General features: G+C 35.7%; 1 protein-coding gene across 1 annotated transcript in view; it reads right to left on the bottom strand.

The window, feature by feature from the left end:
* Positions 1-20,230, bottom strand: part of LRRIQ3 (leucine rich repeats and IQ motif containing 3) — a 94,169-nt gene that overhangs the window by 42,790 nt on the left and 31,149 nt on the right. The window contains exon 4 of the mRNA XM_090271680.1: positions 19,236-19,392. Coding sequence (XP_090127806.1) covers positions 19,236-19,392 — 157 coding nt within the window. The remainder of the gene's footprint in view (positions 1-19,235; positions 19,393-20,230) is intronic.

A 20,230-nucleotide genomic window follows, 5' to 3' on the forward strand; every position in this document is an offset into this window, starting at 1 on the left:
TGCTAGTACCATTCTGTTTTGATGGCAATGACACTTCTACAAAGAGGACATATAAATGGCCACAGACATATGAAAATACACTCAACATCACTAATCATCAGAGAAGTACAAATTAAAACCACAATGAAATATCACCTCACACCAGTCAGAATAGCTATCATCAATAACTCAACAAACAACAAGTGCTCACAAGGATGTGGAGAAAGGGGAACTCTTTTGCACTGTTGGTGGGAATGAATGCATATTGGTGCGGCTACTATAGAAAGCACTAGGAAGATACCTCAGAAAATTAAAAATTGATCTTCCTTTTGACCCAATAATTCCATTTCTGTGAATATATCTGAAGAAACCCAAAACACTAATTCAGAAGAACATAAGCACGCCTAAGTTCATTACAGTGTTATTTACAATCACCAAATTATGGAAGAAGCCCAATTGACCATTAGTAGATGAGTATATAAAACAACTATGAGACATTTACATAATGAATACTCCTTGTCTGTAAAATAGAAGAAAATTTTACCCTTTGCAACAATATGAAAGGACCTGGAGAACATATGCTAAGTGAAATAACCAGTCAAAGGAAGACAACTACCATATGATTTCACTCATACGTGGAATCTAATGAATGAACTGAACTAATATGCAAAATATAGACAGACTCATAGATAGAGAGCAGGATGACAGTTATGCAGGGGTTTTAGGGAGTGGAGAGATCAAGCAAAAAGGAAAAAGGGCTCATGGACATGAACAACAGTGTGGTGATTACAATGGGGAGGAAGGTATAAGGGGGATAAATGATAATGGGAAAAATACAATAAAAAGGAAAAAAACTCATAAGATACTGACAAGGAAAATCAATACACATATAAAAAGACTAGCCTAAAATTATAATAAATAATTTTTTCAATTATCAATAATTTTAAAAAATCATTTTGGAATAATCTTAAATGTGCAAGACCTATGTGAATAAAACTAAACAACAGGGTGAAAGCCATAGAACTGAGTAAGTGAACAGTTAAATTGCAATATTGTCATGTTATTCTCTCATAATCAATTTCTAACTATAATGCCACTAAAAATCCAAAACTTTTATTGTACAAAAAGAATTTAAATTTCATGTTAAGAAATAAAATGCAAAAATGGTCAATAATAGAAATTAGCTTTCCTCACCAAAAATCAGACTACTAAAATGATATCATAATCGATTAAACAGATAGATGTTTATATGTAGTAAAGGTATTATTTTAAATGCCTGATAGAATAATAGTAGTGTTAGAATAATTCATTTACCATATATATAAATAAGATGTTTTATCCTTATTATTATAAACCAAAATCAACACAATATTCACGTGAAATAATACTTAAAAGTAAAAATATATATAAAAAAAGAAAAATGTTAGAATAAAAGGATTCATCTTTTTATAATCCTAGGTCTGAGATGGAATTTTTTAAAAATTACATAAAAAAATAGAAACTGAAAATATTCATTGATTTGGCACATTAGAATTTAAATTTTTGAGCAATAAAAGACACTATAGATAAAATTAATACACAACTCATAAAATGGGTAAACCATATGATAATGACAAATTTCATTGAAATTATTGTTTCCTAAACTAAATGGAGTAAAATGCCATATATCAGGTCAATAGTAATAAAATAATGATCAAAGAATATGAATGAAAAAAAGAAAAAGAAAATGAACAAAGACAAGTCACAAAGGAATAGCACTAGTCAATATTTTAAAAAGTTTACTTTTATTAATAAGTATAATGTAATTAAAACCTTCATGTTTCTTAATAAAAATCTATTGACTTAACAGTTTATGCATTTCCAAAGGAGGTAGGTACTTCCTCAAAATCAATGAAGTTTTACAACTTTTTAAAAATTAATTATAAAATTGTGACATAATATGAGGGAAGAGTAAATGCATGATCAGATGAGATACAGAGGGGCAATTGTGTAGAAGAAACATAATGGAAACAGAAATTATAGTCATAGGGCAGAGGCTTTTAGGAAAGGGGCTTACAGCATATTTAGTTTACGTCTAGGCGAGGAGGAGAGCCTAAGTGAGAGCATTCTGGAAATGCACAACAAGGATGTATGGCTTAAGAAGTATAGAACGAAGACCATGATGATATCAGAAAACCTGTCTTAAGATGAGAAAGAATAACATTAGGGCCTAAAGTATGAAAATGGGGCAGAGCAGAATAATGGAAGGACATAAAATACTGAGAACTTTGAATACTGAAGAGACCTAAGCTGAAGGGTATTAGGTATATTTCTAATCTGTTTATGAAATAATTCAGGCAGTAATATTCCTTGCAGTCCATGTAAATGTGGACACAGTGTTTTTTATACAAAGAGTGAAAGAAAACTTCCAAATTTTGTATTTTAACAAAAGGAGGTCTATGGATATACCAGTTGTCTTCTAACTAGCTCTAGGAGGTCAGAAAGCCTGCAAATACGTGAGTGTTCTGTGTGACTAGATGAGTTAGAAATATAATTATTTTTAAAAACACTATTATATTTTCAATAAGGGAAGGACACTTTCTTGAAGAATGTTACAAAGAAACAAATTTTCATTTACAATTTTATTTATATTTGTCTTGTGACTCCCAGGAGAGTGATAATGTATTGTATATTCTTACTATTCGAGCTCTTAGGTATGGGAATGGGACCAATAAAATTGACTTGTGGGAAGATGTTAAAAGATGCCAATAAAATTACCATATGTTATAATTTATAGGAATCTCCCTTGTTACTCTTTCCTAATTTCTATGTCTCATTTTAACTCACTTAATTTTCCTTCATTCACCTCAAAGCATTTGTTATTACTATAAGCACTTTATAGTTCTGATCCCTTTACTTTTTCCAGAAGTGTTATGCTATTATGTAAATCCTCTGTTCAATTTTCTCCTTTTTCTAGTGATCTCTCAGTTGACCTTGGCAACACCCACAGTTTTATATCTCAGATTATGTATTAAATTAGTGTTCGCCTGCTGCTTTCAAAACTAATTCTGCAAATGCATGGTTTAAAATACTATTTATTCACATCTATGGAGTTAAGCATAATAATTGGTGCCACAGGCTGGATTTTCCAGAAAGGAAACACCAAGACAAAGTTAAGTGCATAAAAATTTTATTGGAAAATAACACCCATTAAAGGAAAATGGAAGAAGATTAAGCCGGGGAGCCAAAATTTCTGCCAACCAATAAGGAGCCCTGGGAGCAAAGTCTGTCTATCTGAAAGGTCCACAATGAGCTGAAATGGCCAGGTCCTTGTAACATTGCCTTACTCAATAATTGCCTGGAGGGTGCCTAGAGAATAATGTGACCTGAACTTGAAAGCAGATGTAAACCCTAAAAAAAAAAAAACAAACAAACAAACAAAAAAAAAACCTAACAGTTGGAGGTGTCAGCTAACTGCATTCCTTGAATCTGAGCAGCCTGAAATGGTATCTAATATTATCCTGGTATGCATCTGTTCTAGGCTTACTCATCTAGCTCCAAGTCTTCTCTATTTAGTCTCAGTAATCTTTGATGAAAGGGAACAGTCTTTATTTGTACTGCCAGTGAGGAGCAGATGGCCTGAAACCTAGAAAGCATATAATAAATACCTGGAAAACTTTATTAAATGGCTAATTTTAAGCCTTTATGTGTTGCTGAGGTCATTAAGCAACAGCTTCAGTTCTAAGCCACCATTGTTGCTTCTCTGGTTGCCCCCAAAGGCTGAATTAAACATAAATTAAATTATCCTTAACCTTCGGTAGCTCCAGTACCTGACCTCAAAACTCTTCTGATAAATATCTCATATTTCTACCTGACACTAATTGCCAATAACTTCCAATGTCATAAATTTCAGGAAAACTCCAATTTCTTTCATCAGACCCATTAGATGTCGAAAATTGACTAGCCTGAATTTGTCTGTCTGCTCCTTGGAATTCTATGTTTTATATAATCAGTCCCTACCCAGTGAGTTCTTCCTAGCTCTTTCCCTTCTCCTACAAGTTTCAGATTAAAACTTGCTTGATTTCAACTTTTAAGGCTGTAGAGCACTGAAGGAAACACTGTGCATGTGTGGGGACATGGAAACTCCGTATTTCCCCCTAATTTTGCTATGAATCTAAAAGTGATCTAAAAAATAATCCTTATTAACTATTAAAAAAGAATTGATTATGTGGAATATGATACAAAACAGAGGTTCCTGATTGGAATACAGTAGTCCCTCTTTATATCGCGGTTTACTTATCACAGCCTCACTGTATTGTAGGATTTTTAAAAATATATTTATTCAATTCCCAGTCACGGTACATTACTAGGTTGCATGTCAGGCCCCCAGTTGGGGGCGCATGAGAGGCAACCACACAGTGATGTTTCCCTCTCTCTCCGTTACCCTCTCACTAAAAAAAAATAATAAAAATAAAAATAAACAAACAAAATATTCTATTTAATTATTTATCACGGATTTTCCACTATATTGTGGGATTTTGTGGTACTGTATATGTATGTTGTTAAAATTACATAGGTTTAAGAATGTAGAATAAATGTAAGGTTCCTACTTTGTGGGGGATCTAGAACATAATACCCATGATAAGTGAGGAAATACTGTATTTCTATATTTATGTTATTAATAATGGAGGTATATTCTTTTTCTCCACAGTGAAAAAATGTCTTTTGTTTTACCATGTAAATAAAACATTCTGGATAGAGCAAAATTATCAGAAAAAAATTACTACTTAATATTCTGACAATTAATTTGCCACAATTAATAGGTGCTTTCATATATTTGTCATGCATATGTAGTATAATTAAACAGTTAGATTATATTTTTGAGCACTTATTAAAATTTATAATATAATGACATCAAGAAAGAATTTAAAAAGTTTCTGGAAACAAACAATAATGAACACACAGCAGCCCAAAGCCTATGAAACATATTGAAAGCAGTCCTGAGAGGAAAGTTCATAGCAATACAGGCCTACCTAAAAAGGATAGAAGAATCTCAAATAAAAAATCTAACCTGAAAGCTACAAGAACTAGAGAAACAACAAGAAACAAAGCCCAGCGTGAGTACAAGGAAGAAAATCATCAGGATCAGAGCAGAATTAAATGATATAGAGACTAAACAAATAATTCAAAAGCTCAATAAAACCAGGAGCTGGTTCTTTGAAAAGATAAACAAAATTGACAAGCCTTTTCCAGGTTAATAAAAAAAAAAAAGAGAGAGAGAGAGAGAGAGAGAAGACTCAAATAAACAAAATCAGAAATGAAAAGGAAGGAAGATGGCGAAGGAGTGAGGGGAGGCTATGCTCTCAGGCTCCCGAGACCCGTCTGCAGTTTGGGGTAATTGCAGACAGAACATCTCAGTGAGCAGCTGGACACTCGCAGGAGTCGAGCCTTGGCACTGCTGGATTAGAGAAAATCCATCTGGGAACAACCTGTTTAGTGAGGATAGTGAAAGAAGGAAAAGGGATGAAACAGGATTCCTGACTGGGGTGGCTGCCCGAGCTGCGGCTGAAAGGACACAAAGGCTTTTTGGCGACCACAGGTTTCCCCAGAGGGGAGTCAGGAGGAAAGCGGATCTATGCCCGCTGGCAGAGACAGGACTTGACCAGGTGGCATAGGCGCTGAAAGATGGGAGACAGTGTGCTGCTGAGCAAGTGAAGTCGTAATTTTTTTCTTTATATTCTTCTCTTGTGAACTACGAAGAGGGGGGGAAAGTTTGGGGGGGAAACTACATTCTTGAGGAGCGCAGGTGCAGAGGTGCGTGCGCTCACTCCCCAACCCTCCCCATGGGTCGCGGGCGCGCATAGGGAAGTGCCCTCATTCACTGGCCCAGGTGCGCAGGGCTGAGAGTCCAGGGGCCCCTCAGACACCCCAACAAACATAAGATCAGTGCCCAAATGGGCGCAGAGAGGGACCTCTGGATACACAGAAGACTGTGCGCATTTGCCCCTGGCCAGCTCCAGTGGGAGCCACGCCGAGTGCCAGGCCAGAACGCAAAGCATTCGCTCAGGCTCCGGTGGTACCCGCCCAGGCGGGTTTGGAAATGGTGGGCGGCTGTGGCGCTGGAACAGCAGGCAGCAGCGACTCAGAGACACTCACTCGGAGCGCTGCGCTGAGGCTAGATCCCCGACTGCCTTGGGCGAACAGGGGCGCGTGAGGAACAGCAGGCAGCAGCGACTCAAAGACACTCACCCGGAGCGCTGCGCGGAGGCTAGCTCCCTGGCTGCCTTGGGCAAGCAGGGGCATGCGAGTGCAAAAATACCTCGCTGACATCAATAGGCACCAATCGCTCACTTCCACTATACACAGGTGTCTGGGGCCCAGCACTGGCAGGCGAGAGACCAACTCCTGGAGCACAGTGCGGCAGACCTGAGGATAACTCCCTGGCCACCTTGGGAAACTCCCGGGGCGCTACACGACAGGCCTGAGGCGGGCTCTTGGGCCACCATACCCGCTCACAGTCGTGCCTGCAAGGACACCTTGGCTAGCTCCAACAGACACCGAGGGAACGCGCCATGCGGGGGCCCACTGCTGCAAGGAACAGGAACCTCTGACCCACCTCATTAGACCAGCTGTGGATGCAGAAAAACAAGACAACACACAAAGGCTGAACTGACATCTCCACAAAAGAATTCAAGATAAAGTGGATAGAGTGACTCTCAATCAACTAGCCAGAAGGAAGATTCTAACAAAAAACATCTGAAATATAACCAGACAGCATAAACAAACAATATAAAAGGTACCCCAAGAACATAAGGCTCAGGAGATCAAAGAGACTGCACCACTGAAACCCCCAGATCTACCATAAAGAATCTCATAGTACAAAGGTGGGAAGGCAAAGCAGACAAATCCAAAAAACAAAAACAAACAAGAAGAATCCCACATGGTAAGACGCAGAAACAACCTCTCAATGAAAAGAAAAGAGGAATTCCCAGAAAGAGAGGTAGATGGAATAGACATAGCCCAAATGTCAGACATGGAATTCAAAACAATGGTGGTGAAGAAGCTCAATATGCTCGACAACCTCAAAAACAACTATGACAACCTCCAAAGAAGTTACCAACAGCTCCAAGAAAATTACAGGGAACTTGCAGAGAACTACACCAGCATAAAAAAAGACATAGAAACTATCAACAAGAACCAATAAGAAATGAAGAATGCAATCTCTGAACTGAAAAACACAGTAGAATCAGTCAAAAGCAGACTAAACGAAGCAGAGGATCAGATTAGTGAGTTAGAGGATAATGTAGGAAATAATTCTCAAATGATACAGCAAAATGAAAAAAGATTGAAAAAATATGAACAAGATGTAAGGGAATTACAGGATAGCATGATAAGAAATAATATCAGGATCATTGGAATAAGAGAGGGAGAAGAAAAGGACCATGGAATTGAAAAACTGATAGGAGAAATAGTGACAGAACATTTTCCGAACCTGATAAGAGAAAAAGTTATGCAAGTCCAGGAAGCACAGAGAGTTCCAATGAAGAGGAACCCCCAAAAACCCACTCCAAGGCACATCATAGTTAAAATGGCAACATTCCAAGACAAAGAGAGAATTCTAAAAGCAGCAAGACAGAAACAGCAAATAACTTACAAGGGAGCTCCAATAAGGCTATTGACCGATTTCTCAACAGAAACATTACAAGCCAGAAGGGAATGGTCAAAAATATTTCAAGCAATGAAAAACAAAGGCCTACAACCAAGAATACTCTACCCAACAAAGCTCTCATTCAAAATAGAAGGAGAAATAAGGAGTTTCTCAGACAAAGGAAGACTAAAAGAATACATCTCCACCAAATCACCATTGCAAGAGATGCTAAAGGGAATATTTTAAGAAAAGAAAAAACAAAAAAAGAGTAGAGGAACAGAGATACAAAGGGAAATGAATAAATACATGTCAATAATAACTTTAAATGTAAATGGATTAAATGCTCCAATTAAAAGACATAGGGTAATGGAATGGATAAGAAAACAGGACCCACATATTTGCTATCTACAAGAAATACACCTCAAAACAAAAGATTTACATAGACTGAAAGTAAAGGGATATAAAAAAATATTCCAAGCAAATGGACCTGAAAAAAAAAAAGCTGGGGTAGCAATCCTCATATCAGACAAAATGGATTTCAAAGCAAGGTCAATAAAAAGAGACAAAGAAGGACATTTCATAATACTTGAAAGAACAATCCATCAAGAAGATATAACACTGATAAACATTTATGCACCCAACAAAGGAGCACCCAAATACATAAAGTAAATACTAGAAGACCACAAAAAGGACATTAACAACAACACACTCATAGTAGGGGACTTCAACACTCCATTATCAACAATAGACAGATCATTCAAGCAAAGAATCACCAAAGATATACAGGCATTGAAAAACACACTAAACCACATGGATTTAACTGATATATATAGAACTTTTCACCCCAAAGAAGCAAAATACACATTCTTTTCAAAGGCACATGGGACATTTTCAAAGATAGACCACATAATAGGACACAAAACAAGCCTCAACAAATTCAAAAAAATTGAAATCATATTAAGCATCTTTTCAGACCACAATGCCTTGAAACTAAAAATCAACCTCAGGGAAAAAAATCAAAGACACCCAAACTCATGGAGAATGAATAACACGCTATTAAATAATGAATGGCTTAACAATGACATCAAAGAGGAAATCAATAAATTTCTAGAAACTAATGACAATGAACACACAACAGCCTAAAACCTATGGGACACAGCAAAAGCAGTCCTAAGAGGGAAGTTCATAGCAATACAGGCATATCTGAAAAGACTAGAAGAATCTCAAATAAAAAATCTAATCCTAAAACTACAAGAACCAGAAAAATAACAACAAACAAAACCTAGGGCAAAAAGAAGAAAGGAAATCATCAAGATCAAAGCAGAAGTAAACGACATAGAAACGAAACGAACAATCCAAAAAATCAACAAAACTAGGAGCTGGTTCTTTGAAAAAATAAACAAAATTGAAAAGCCTCTAGCCAGGCTCATCAAGAAAAAAAGAGAGAAGACCCAAATAAACAAAATCAGAAATGAAAGAGGAGAAATCACGACTGATACCTCAGAAATACAAACAATTATAAGAAATTAATACAAACAACTATATGGCAAGAAATTTGACAACCTAGAAGATATGGACAGATTTCAAGAAACATAACCTTCCAAAACTGAATCAAGAAGAAGTGGAAAGTCTCAACAGACCAATAACAAAGAAGGAAAATGAAACAGTAATCAAAAATCTCCCTGCACACAAAACCCCTGGACCGGATGGCTTCACAGGTGAATTTTACAAAACATTTAGGGAAGAACTAACTCCTACCCTCCTCAAACTATTCCAAAAAATCCAAGAAGAGGAAAAAATCCCAAACTCTTTCTATGAAGCCAGTATTACCTTAATCCCAAAACCAGGTCAAGTCACAACAAAGAAAGAAAACTATAGGTCAATATCACTGATGAACATAGATGCTAAAATCCTCAATAAAATATTGGCAAACAGGATCCAGCAATACATCAAAAAGATCATACACCACGATCAAGTGGGATTCAACCCAGGGATGCAAGGATGGTTTAATTTTCACAAATCAATAAATATAATACATCACCTAAACAAAATGAAAGACAAAAAACACATGATCATATCTATAGATGCAGAAAAAGCATTTGATAAAGTACAACACCCATTTATGATGAAAACACTCAGCAAAATTGGAATAAAGGGAGCATACCTTAAAATAATTAAGGCTATATATGAGAAGCCTGAAGCCAACATCATACTCAATGGACAAAAACTGAAAGCATTCCTCCTGAAATCAGGAAATAGAAAAGGCTGTCCACTCTCCCCACTTCTATTCAACATAGTGTTGGAAGTCCTAGCCACAGCAATCAGACAAGACAAAGAAATAAAAGGCATCCAAACTGGGAAAGAAGAAGTAAAACTATCACTATTTTCAGACGACATGATAGTATACCTAGAAAACCCTATAAACTCCACTAAAAGACTACTCCATATAATAAGTGAATTTGGCAAAATAGCGGGGTATAAAATAAATATACAGAAATCTAAGGCATTTCTGTACACCAACAATAAAATATCAAAGACAGAGGCAAAATAGAAAATACCATTTACTATGGCAACAAGAAAAATAAAGTTCCTAGGAATAAACTTAACCAAAGAGATAAAAGACCTGTACGCTGAAAATTATGCAACATTGAAGAAAGAAATTAAGGAAGATACAAATAAATGGAAGCAAATACCACGTTCTTGGATGGGAAGAATCAACATCATCAAAATGGCCATACTACCCAAAGCAATTTACAGATTCAATGCAATCCCTATTAAAATACCAATGACATATTTCACTGACCTAGAACAAATACTCCAAAAATTCATATGGAACCTAAAAAAACCCCGAATAGCAAAAGCAATCTTGAAACAGAACAACACAGCAGGAGGAATTATGATACTGGACATCAAACAATACTACAAAGCCACTGTGATCAAAACAGTCTGGTACTGGCATAAGAACAGACATATAGATCAGTGGAACAGAATAGAGAGCCCAGAAATAAACTCAGGCCTCTATGGTCAACTAATCTTTGATAAAGGAGGAAGGAACATAAAATGGAGTGAGAAGAGCCTCTTTAACAAATGGTGCTGGGAGAACTGGAAAGGGACATGCAAAAAAATGAAACTAGACCCCAACTTACACCACACACAAGAATAAACTCAAGATGGATTAAAGACTTAAATGTAAGCCGTGACACTATAAAAACCCTAGAGGAAAACATAGCCAGGAAAATTTCAGATATCCCACGAAACAATATCTTCACAGATACATCTCCAAAGACAAGATAAATAAAGGAAAAAATAAACAAATGGGACTACATCAAACTAAAAAGTTTCTGCTCAGCAAAAGAAAACATCAGCAAGATGAAAAGGAAACCAACCATATGGGAAAACATATTTGCCAATGATATCACAGACAGGGGACTGATCTCCAAAATATATAAAGAGCTTATAAGACTCAACATCAAGAAAACAAACAATCCAATTAAAAAATGGGCAAAGGACCTGAACAAACACTTCTCCGAAGAGGACATACAGAAGGTCCATGGGCACATGAAAAAATGCTCAACATCATTGGCCATCAGAGAGATGCAAGTAAAAACCACAGTGAGATACCACTTTACACCTGTCAGAATGTCCATCATCAACAAAGCAACAAACAACAAATGCTGGCGAGGATGTGGAGAAATGGGAACCCTACTGCACTGTTGGTGGGAATACAGACTGGTGCAGCCACTATGGAGAACAGTATGGACTTACCTCAAAAAACTAAAAATGGAACTGCCTTTTGAACCAGTGATTCACTGCTGGGATTATACCCGAATAATGCTAAAACCCTAATTCAAAAAAACCTATGCACCTTTATGTTCATAGCAGCCCTATTTACAATAGCTAAGTGCTGGAAACAGTCTAATTGCCCATCTGTAGATGAGTGGATCAAAACACTGGAAACTAAAGAGCAACACAAACAAATGAACTAAATAGGCAAAGACTAGAATAGTAGTCAGTAGGGGGGAGGGGGGAGGGCGAGAAGGGGTATAAGTAAGGGAAGGGTCTAGTCAAGGAACGTGTATGAATGACTCATGGACATGGATAGCGGGGAGGGATATGATTGTGGCAGAAGGGATGGGCTGGTGGGGGGAGCAAGGGGGGAAAAATGGGACAACTGTAATTGAAAAAAAAAAGCAGAAATGAAAGAGGAGAAACCACAACTGATACCACAGAAATACAAAGGAATGTAAGAAACTGCTATGAATAACTGTATGACAAGAAATTTGAGAACCTAGATGAAATGGATAAATTCCTGAAAACATATAATCTTCCAAAACGAATCAAGAAGAAGCAAAAAGCCTGAATAGACCAATAACAACTAGTGAAATTGAAGCATTAATCAAAAAACTTCCAGCACACAAAAGCCCTGGACCGGATGGCTTCACAAGTAAATTTTACAAAACATTTAGGAAATAACTAACTCCTATCCTTCTTAAACTATTCAAAAAATCCAAGAAGATGGAATATCCCCAAACTCTATGAGGCTAGTACTATCCTAATTCCAAAACCAGATCAAGATGAAACCAAAAAAGAAAATTACAGGCCAATATTGTGTACGAAGATGAATGCTAAAATCCTCAACAAAATATTGGCAGACAGGATCCAGCAACATATTAAAAAGATCATACACCGCGAGCAAGTTCGATTCATCTCAGGCATGCAAGAATGGTTTAATATTCTCAAATCAATTAACATAATACATCACATAAACAAATGAAAGACAAAAATCACATGATCATATCAATGCTGAAAAAGCACTTGATAAAGTATAGCAACCATTTATGATAAAAACACAGCAAAATGGGAATAGAGGGAGCATGCCTCAACATAATAAAGGCCATATACAAGAAACCTGAAGCCAACATCATACTCAATGGGAAAAATCTGAAAGCATTCCCTTTAAGATCAGGAACAAGACAAGGATGTCCACTCCCTCCACTCCTATTCAACATAGTATTGGAAGTTCTAGCCACAGCTATCAGACAAGAAAAAGAAATAAAATGCATCCAAATTGGAAAAGAGGAAGTAAAACTGTCATTATTTGCAGATGACATGATAATGTACATAGAAAACCCTATAGACTCCATGAAAGAACTACTCAACATAATAAGTGAGTTTGGCAAAATAGCAGCATACAAAGTCAATAGTCAGAAATCAAAGGCAGTTGGTACACCAGCAATAAAATATCAGAGATAGAAACTAGAAAAAAAATCCCATTTACTATAGCAACAAGAAAAATAAAGTACCTAAAAATAAACTTAACCAAAGGGATGAAAGACTTGTATTCAGAAAACTACATAACATTGAAGAAATAAATTTGGGAAAATACAAATAAATGGAAGCATATACCATGTTCATGGAAGGGAAGAATCAACATCATTAAAATGTCCATACTACCCAAAGCAATTTATAGATGCAATGCAATCCCTATTAAAATGCCAATGATGTATTTCACAGACTTAGAACAAATACATCAAAAATGTATATGGAACTAAAAAAGACCCCGAATAACCACAGCAATCTTGAGACAGAAGAACACAATAGGAGGAATACAGTACCTGACATCAAACTATACTACAAAGCCACTGTGATCAAAACAGTCTGGTACTGGCATAAAAACAGACATATAGATCATTGGAACAGAATAGAGAACCCAGAAATAAACTCAGGTCTATATAGTCAACTAATATTTAACAAAGGGGCAAGGAACATAAAATGTAATGAGAAAAGCCTCTTCAACAAATGATGCTGGGAGAACTGGACAGAAACATGAAAAAAATAAATAAATAAAACTAGACCACCAACTTACACCGCATACAGAATAAACACAAGATGGATCGAAGACTTAAATGTAAGCCGTAACACCATAAATGTCCTAGAGGAAAACATAGGCAGGAAGATTTCAGATATCCCACATAGCGATATTTTCACCGATATATCTCCTAAGGCTAGGGAAATAAAGGAAAGAATAAACAAATTGGACTACATTAAACTAAAAAGTTTCTGCTCAGTGAAAAAAAAAACATCAACAAGATGAAATCGGAACCAACCATATGGGGAAACATTTGCCAATTATACCTCAGACTAAGGATTGATCTCCAAAATATATAAAGAACTTATATGACTCAATACCAAGAAGACAGGTAACCCAATTAAAAAATGGGTAAAGAACTTGAACAAATACCTCTCCAAAAAGGATATACAGAGGGTCCATGGGCATATGAAAGAATGCTCAACATCACTAGCCATCAGACAGATGCAAATAAAAACCACGATGAGATACCATTTTACACCAGTCAGAATGGCCATCATCAACAAATCAACAAACAACAAGTGCTGGCGAGGATGTGGAGAAATGGGAACCCTGGTTCATTGCTGGTGGGAAAGCAGACTGGTGCAGCCACTATGGAAAACAGTTTGGAACTTCCTCAAAAAACTAAAAATGGAACTGCCTTTTGATTCAGCAATTCCATTGCTAGGATTATACCTAAAGAATGCTGAAACACCAATTCAAAAAACCTATGCACCCCTATGTTCATAGCAGCACTATTTACAATAGCCAAGTGCTAGAAACAGACTTAATGCCACAAAACTGTGACATTTACACAATGGACTACTATGCAGCAGAAAGAAAGAAGGAACTCCTACCATTTATGACATTGATGGAACTAGAGAGGATTATGCTTAGTGAAATAAGCCAGGTAATGAAAGAAAAATACCATATGATCTCACCTAATACAGGAAACAAATGAACAACACAAACAAATGAACAAAATGGATCCAGAGGTGTGTAAACAAGGAACAGACTAACAGTGACAAGGGGGGAGTGGGAAGGAGAGAATGGGGGTAAGAAGGAGAAGGATCTAGTCAAGGAACTAGTATAAATGACCCATGGACATGGACAATGGGGTGGGGATTGACTGCGAGAGAAGGGGTAGGTGGGGTGGGGGGAAGAATTAGGGGGAAAAGTGGGACAACTGTAATAGAAAAAGCATTTTAAAAATGATGGAAAAAATAGAATAAAATCTTAAGCTTGAAAAAATTTATAATATATTAAAAGATAAATAGTTCATCAGGTTTAAAAATAAATTAAACATTCAGGAAAATGTATTTAATAATAATTAGTGAAAAGAGTTCACAGGAGGATTATATTTGAGAACACTTTTGTTCTATTCTGTTTTACAAAACTTCATGTCTTTAGTAATGAGAATAGTGAATCTTTGGAAGGAAAAAGAAAATCAATAAAATAATCTAGAATTTAACCAACTCAGCAGTTCTAAAGCAAATCTTACTTTAGTTTAGATGACTGCCATATTATATTATATCTGGTGTTTCCAGGAACTATGCAATGACATAAAGGAGTACAAGATGTAAACATTTGATGTGCTAAAAGTGGTGCCAAGTAAGAGATCCCTTCCACAGAAATTGGATTGGATTGCTCTATTGATCCCTTTCCTCATTTTGCTGATAACGAGGAAGAACACATGCTCCCTCTCCAGGAATGTCAAGACAAAGGGTATAATGACTCCTGACCATCACTCTTTCTTAAATCTTACATGCTTTCTTTCCTTCCTAACAAAATATGACTAAACGACCTTAAGAAAGTGTCAGGTATGAGGGTGTGGAGCAGGAGGAAAGGAAACTATTAATCTGCCTCTGAGATAAATATATGGCAAATTGCTTTCCCCCTCTGAATGCCTTTCCTTTTGGCTCCAATGGGTGTGACTTGCTCTCATACTATATACCTACTAAAATTCATGTTTGCAAGAGAAATAAGTAAAAGAGACAAGTGAAGCCAACAAAACTTTGATAACAAAGAATATACTATAGTCTAGCCCAGGTCACTAAAATTTTGCAATGGAATTTTAGGCAAAAGCCACAGTTAGTAACTGCTTTGTTTGTTATTACTCCTTGTACATATATTTTCTTTGTTTCTCTTCAGGAAGGGGTTTACTATGCTAAAGAATATTTTAAATATTCTTAGGTGTCCCAGCGAAATTAATAATAATCTAGATTTAGTCTCGAATTTCCCTAAAACTCATTATAATAACATACAAGTTTCCCTAAAACTTGATCTGATTACCACCATAATTCTATATTTATGTCAGCCTATTCTGCAATAGGAGCAGGCATCCTCTGACCAGTAACTATAAACCATGTATAAATAATGTTCCTAGCAATTGTTTCAGATCCTCAATTTTTCTATTCTGACAAAGTATTTTTTAAGATTATCTATTTATATATTTATTTACTTATTTATTTTTAGAGAGAAGGGAAGGGATTGAAAAAGAGAGGGAGAGAAACATCACTGTGTGGTTGCCTCTCCCACACTCCCAACGGGAACCTGGCCGACAACCCAGGAATGTGCTCTCACCGGGAATAGAACCAATGACCCTTTGGTTACAAGCAACTGAGCCACACCAGCCAGGCCCTGACTGGCTTTGGGTTTTTCTTAAATATTTTATTTACTTATTTTTAGATGGGGGGTGGGAGGAGTGTGGGGGGGGAGAAATATCAATGTGTGGTTGCATCTCATGCACCCCAACTGGGGACCTGGCCTGTAACCCTGGCATGTGCTCTGACTGGGAATTGAATCAGCAACTCTTTGGTTCACAGGCCAGTGCTCAATCCACTGAGCCACACCAGCCAGGGCCTGACCAGGTTTTTAACTGATTCTTTCCTCTTGGCTCCTGACTTTGATTCTGTGTCTCATTTAAAATTGATGCTTGCACCATAAACTCTGGTATTTCCAGCACAATATTTCCTGAATAAATGTAACTTGAACTCACTCCTCAGGCTCCTTGCATGAATATGGGAAGTTTTAAGCCATTTGGACAAAATGCATTTCATCTCAAAACAGAAGCAGATTCAGTAGTTGATTACTTTTACTAAATACTGAAACTTGAATTGCATTCTTGACTAACCCTTTTCATTATGTTGCTTAGGGCTTAAGAAAATAAACTCATAATATTAAATGCCACCATTTTCTTACCCACTCTTTTTTACCTAATCCCTAATTCTTTCAATGTTTCTTGGATGCCAGGTTCTCTTAAGCACTCTATGCTATCAATTGTCTCACTATAGCTTTTAATAAACCAAACTGCAAGGCACTAAAGACTAAGATATACGAGTAATAAAAATAGTAATAGTATTATCAACTAAGTGAATTGAAGAGGAGAGTACAATTAAAGCCAGCAGAAGATGGAGCAACAATTTTATACAAAGTGTTCAGAGATGAAACTTAAAACAAAAAATTCATTTCAATTACTTAAAGACATTGAGCTGAAGGTGACTTCTGTAATATTCTATGAATGGTAGCTATGAATAATGAGATATAATAGGACAATGTATATATTTATATAATATGTAAAATAGTTCTTAATAAAATGACACAAATAATGCTGTAGTTAGCAGAATTATTAATAACATCAAAGACCTTTAGAAAACTTAAAATGAATATATTTTACCAAAAGAGTCACAACATTCAAAAGACATCTAAACCCCAACATATAAAGTCTGTTTGGGAAAAGTTCAACCATTGTTAAGATAACAAGAACAGTTTGTATGACATTGATGTAACCTGGCAGCCAAGGAGACTGGCCTGGAATGCTCATGTGTGAACAATGATGACTTCACTGTGCTGGTCAGTGAGGGCAGTAGATGCCACTGAGTGAACATGTGTACTGTGTGGCCATCACATTCAAAGCGACTGAGCGAGTAAAGCAACAAATCTGCATCCAATTTTGCATTAAGCTTGACATTCCTCCACAAAAACTATTTGGACTATTCAGAAGGCCACAGCTATGGGCAACTGGTGATTGGCAGCTTCATCACAACAACACACACCCCTCGTGCATCACATCTCGTGTAGTTTTTTGGTGAAACATCAAATCCTCCAGGTGACTCAACCCCTCTACAGCCCAGAATTGGTGCCCTGTAACTTCTGGCTTTTACCAAAATTAAAATCCCCTTTGAAAGGGAAGAGATTTCAGACCATTGATGAGATTCAGGAAAATATAGCAAGACTGCTGATGGCAATTGGGAGAACTGTGTGAGGTCCCAAGATGCCTCCTTTGAAGGGGACTGAGGCATCATGGTCCTATGTACAAAGTTTCTTTTATCTTCTTCAATAAATGTCTCTATCTTTCCGATTATATGGCTGGTTCCTTTCTGGACAGACCTTGCACAATGATATATTCTATGAGACTGCATAGATATTAAATAAAATAATCTCTGTAATATGAATATTTTACTCCAATTGATGCACATAATAGTCACTTACCACAACATAACCTATACCCATATATATAGATATATAAATATATGGATATCTGTATATGTATATATAAATGTATCTGTATGAGCATTTTAATGTGTGTATATGTGTATATGTGTGTGTATATATATATATATATATATCCAAATTGGTTACCAGCATATTTGAATTGGTTAATAGTATATAAGATTCAGTGAAAGTTTTCTCTGTAAAAAGCATACAAAAAAGTGACATGTCTAAAATCAGTGAGTTTATATTCTACACAGAGGGCCAAAAGACACCTCACATGAACTTCATTGTTTTATAAAGCATAACTATCATCTGGAGCAAAATAAGACAGTGGCACTGAATGCTCATGCAGGGAAAGGTTTGAGTAAGATACATTGTCTTTTAACCCAATGCTGTTATTCAATGGATAACATGAGATTTAAGGACTTGAGGGCAATTCTGTGCTATATGTAGAATACATGTACTCAATTACATTGAAATGAGAGTAATGACAGTCTTGGCCTGTTTATAGACACTTATAATAACACTAATACAACAGAAATATTTGTAGCTCAGGCTACTCAGCAAGAGTTCCACGTATGATAGTTTATTTATCACAAACAGTGCTTCAGAAATTAGAAAAAGTTCAATCTTGTTAATTATAGTACTACAATGCTGTCTTCTTTCTACCATTACCTAATGTTCAAATCAAAACAAAAAGTACAAACCCTGGTGTCAGAAGACCTGAAGATAAGTCCTAGCAATGTGACTTAACTATGTGGCTTTGGTATGTTAACTAGCTCCTCTGAGCCTTAGTACCCCTATTTATAAAATCACCTGTCTTACAGTGTTGTAAAAAATAAACTACATATTACATACAAAATGTCCAGCGCAGAGCCCAGTACACAGTAGGCACTCAATATGTTTTTTTATTTCCACTGTGTCCTCATAGCAGTACATAATTTGTCATAAAATGATGAATTAATATTATACTGTATGTATGATTATAATCCTTTAATAAACTAAATATTTTTTCAACTACTAAAAAGTAATTTTGTATTAGTATTAATATCTACTTCCAATAATTAATAAGATAAATACATATATGAATCATGAATTATAAAATATTTGTGGTATGAGTATTAACATATCACAAATATTGTTTTGTAATTATTATATGTCTTTTCTCACATCAAGAAAATCACAAGCAGAATATAAAAATATAATAAAATATATTTTTAAAAGATTGAAGAAATACTTACCAATGTTATATAAATTATATATTATAGTATCTTATATTATACTTACATGTTTCCATCGTGCAAGCTTTCCTGTTATATTTGTTCCAGGTTTAAAAATGAGATCCATAAAAACCTTATCTTCATATCTTGTGTGTGTACAAATAAACTTTGTTCCACATTCACTAATAAATTTTCCTTGATGTTTTTTATGCATAAACAAGGAGCTGAATATAAGGGGGGGGGAGTAGTCATTTATTATTTTGACAAAAAAAGCTAGAAAGAAAACATGGTCATAAACAATGTAATATTTGTTTTCATATTAATATTATATAAAATTATTTAGGCACTAAGATTTGTTCATCAACATTTATCAAGAGATAAATGAGTACTAAGAAATCTGTGACAACATAAATCTACAAACATCTCTATACTTATATCTGATTCTGTATTTTAAAATATAATGTCAGGAAGAACATGATTAAGTTATCTAGAAAAAATATAAGATAGCCTATCTTTATTTTTCCTTTACAATAGGAAATAATTTTTATGTTCATCTAGGAAAATTGTTGCAGAGAAGTACTCTTCAACAGAACATAATGCAAGCAAGAAAATAATTTTAAATTTTCTATCAGCTCCACTAAAAAAGGTTAAAAGAAATGAGACAAACTTTAACATTATATTTATTTGACCCAATATAGCCAAAATATGCTAAATTGAATAAACAAACTAATATCGTAATTAATAATGAATGTTATAAAACTTCTGGCCCTTCACAAAAGTTTTCTTCTGACCCCAGATGGGCTCTTCTCAGCTGACTTTTCTCCTAGTTCTCCTTGTTAAAATTCAAGATTTCAAGATTGTTTACAGTTTTGCTTTATTTTCTCACTGTGCTACTGCCTTCTTTTAATTATTTATCATTTGCTGAGGGCATAGGTGATCAGGGCTCTGGTATTCTCTACCTATTGCAACTGGGTGAGGGCTTCTGTCCCACAAGTAAAGGCTGAGAAGAGAAAGACACCCAAGACCTCTTATCTACTCTTGCCTGGAATAGATTTTCTAAAA

Source organism: Furipterus horrens, unplaced genomic scaffold (assembly GCF_987537825.1).
Source record: "Furipterus horrens unplaced genomic scaffold, mFurHor1.1.pri manual_scaffold_3, whole genome shotgun sequence".
NCBI lineage: Eukaryota > Metazoa > Chordata > Mammalia > Chiroptera > Furipteridae > Furipterus > Furipterus horrens.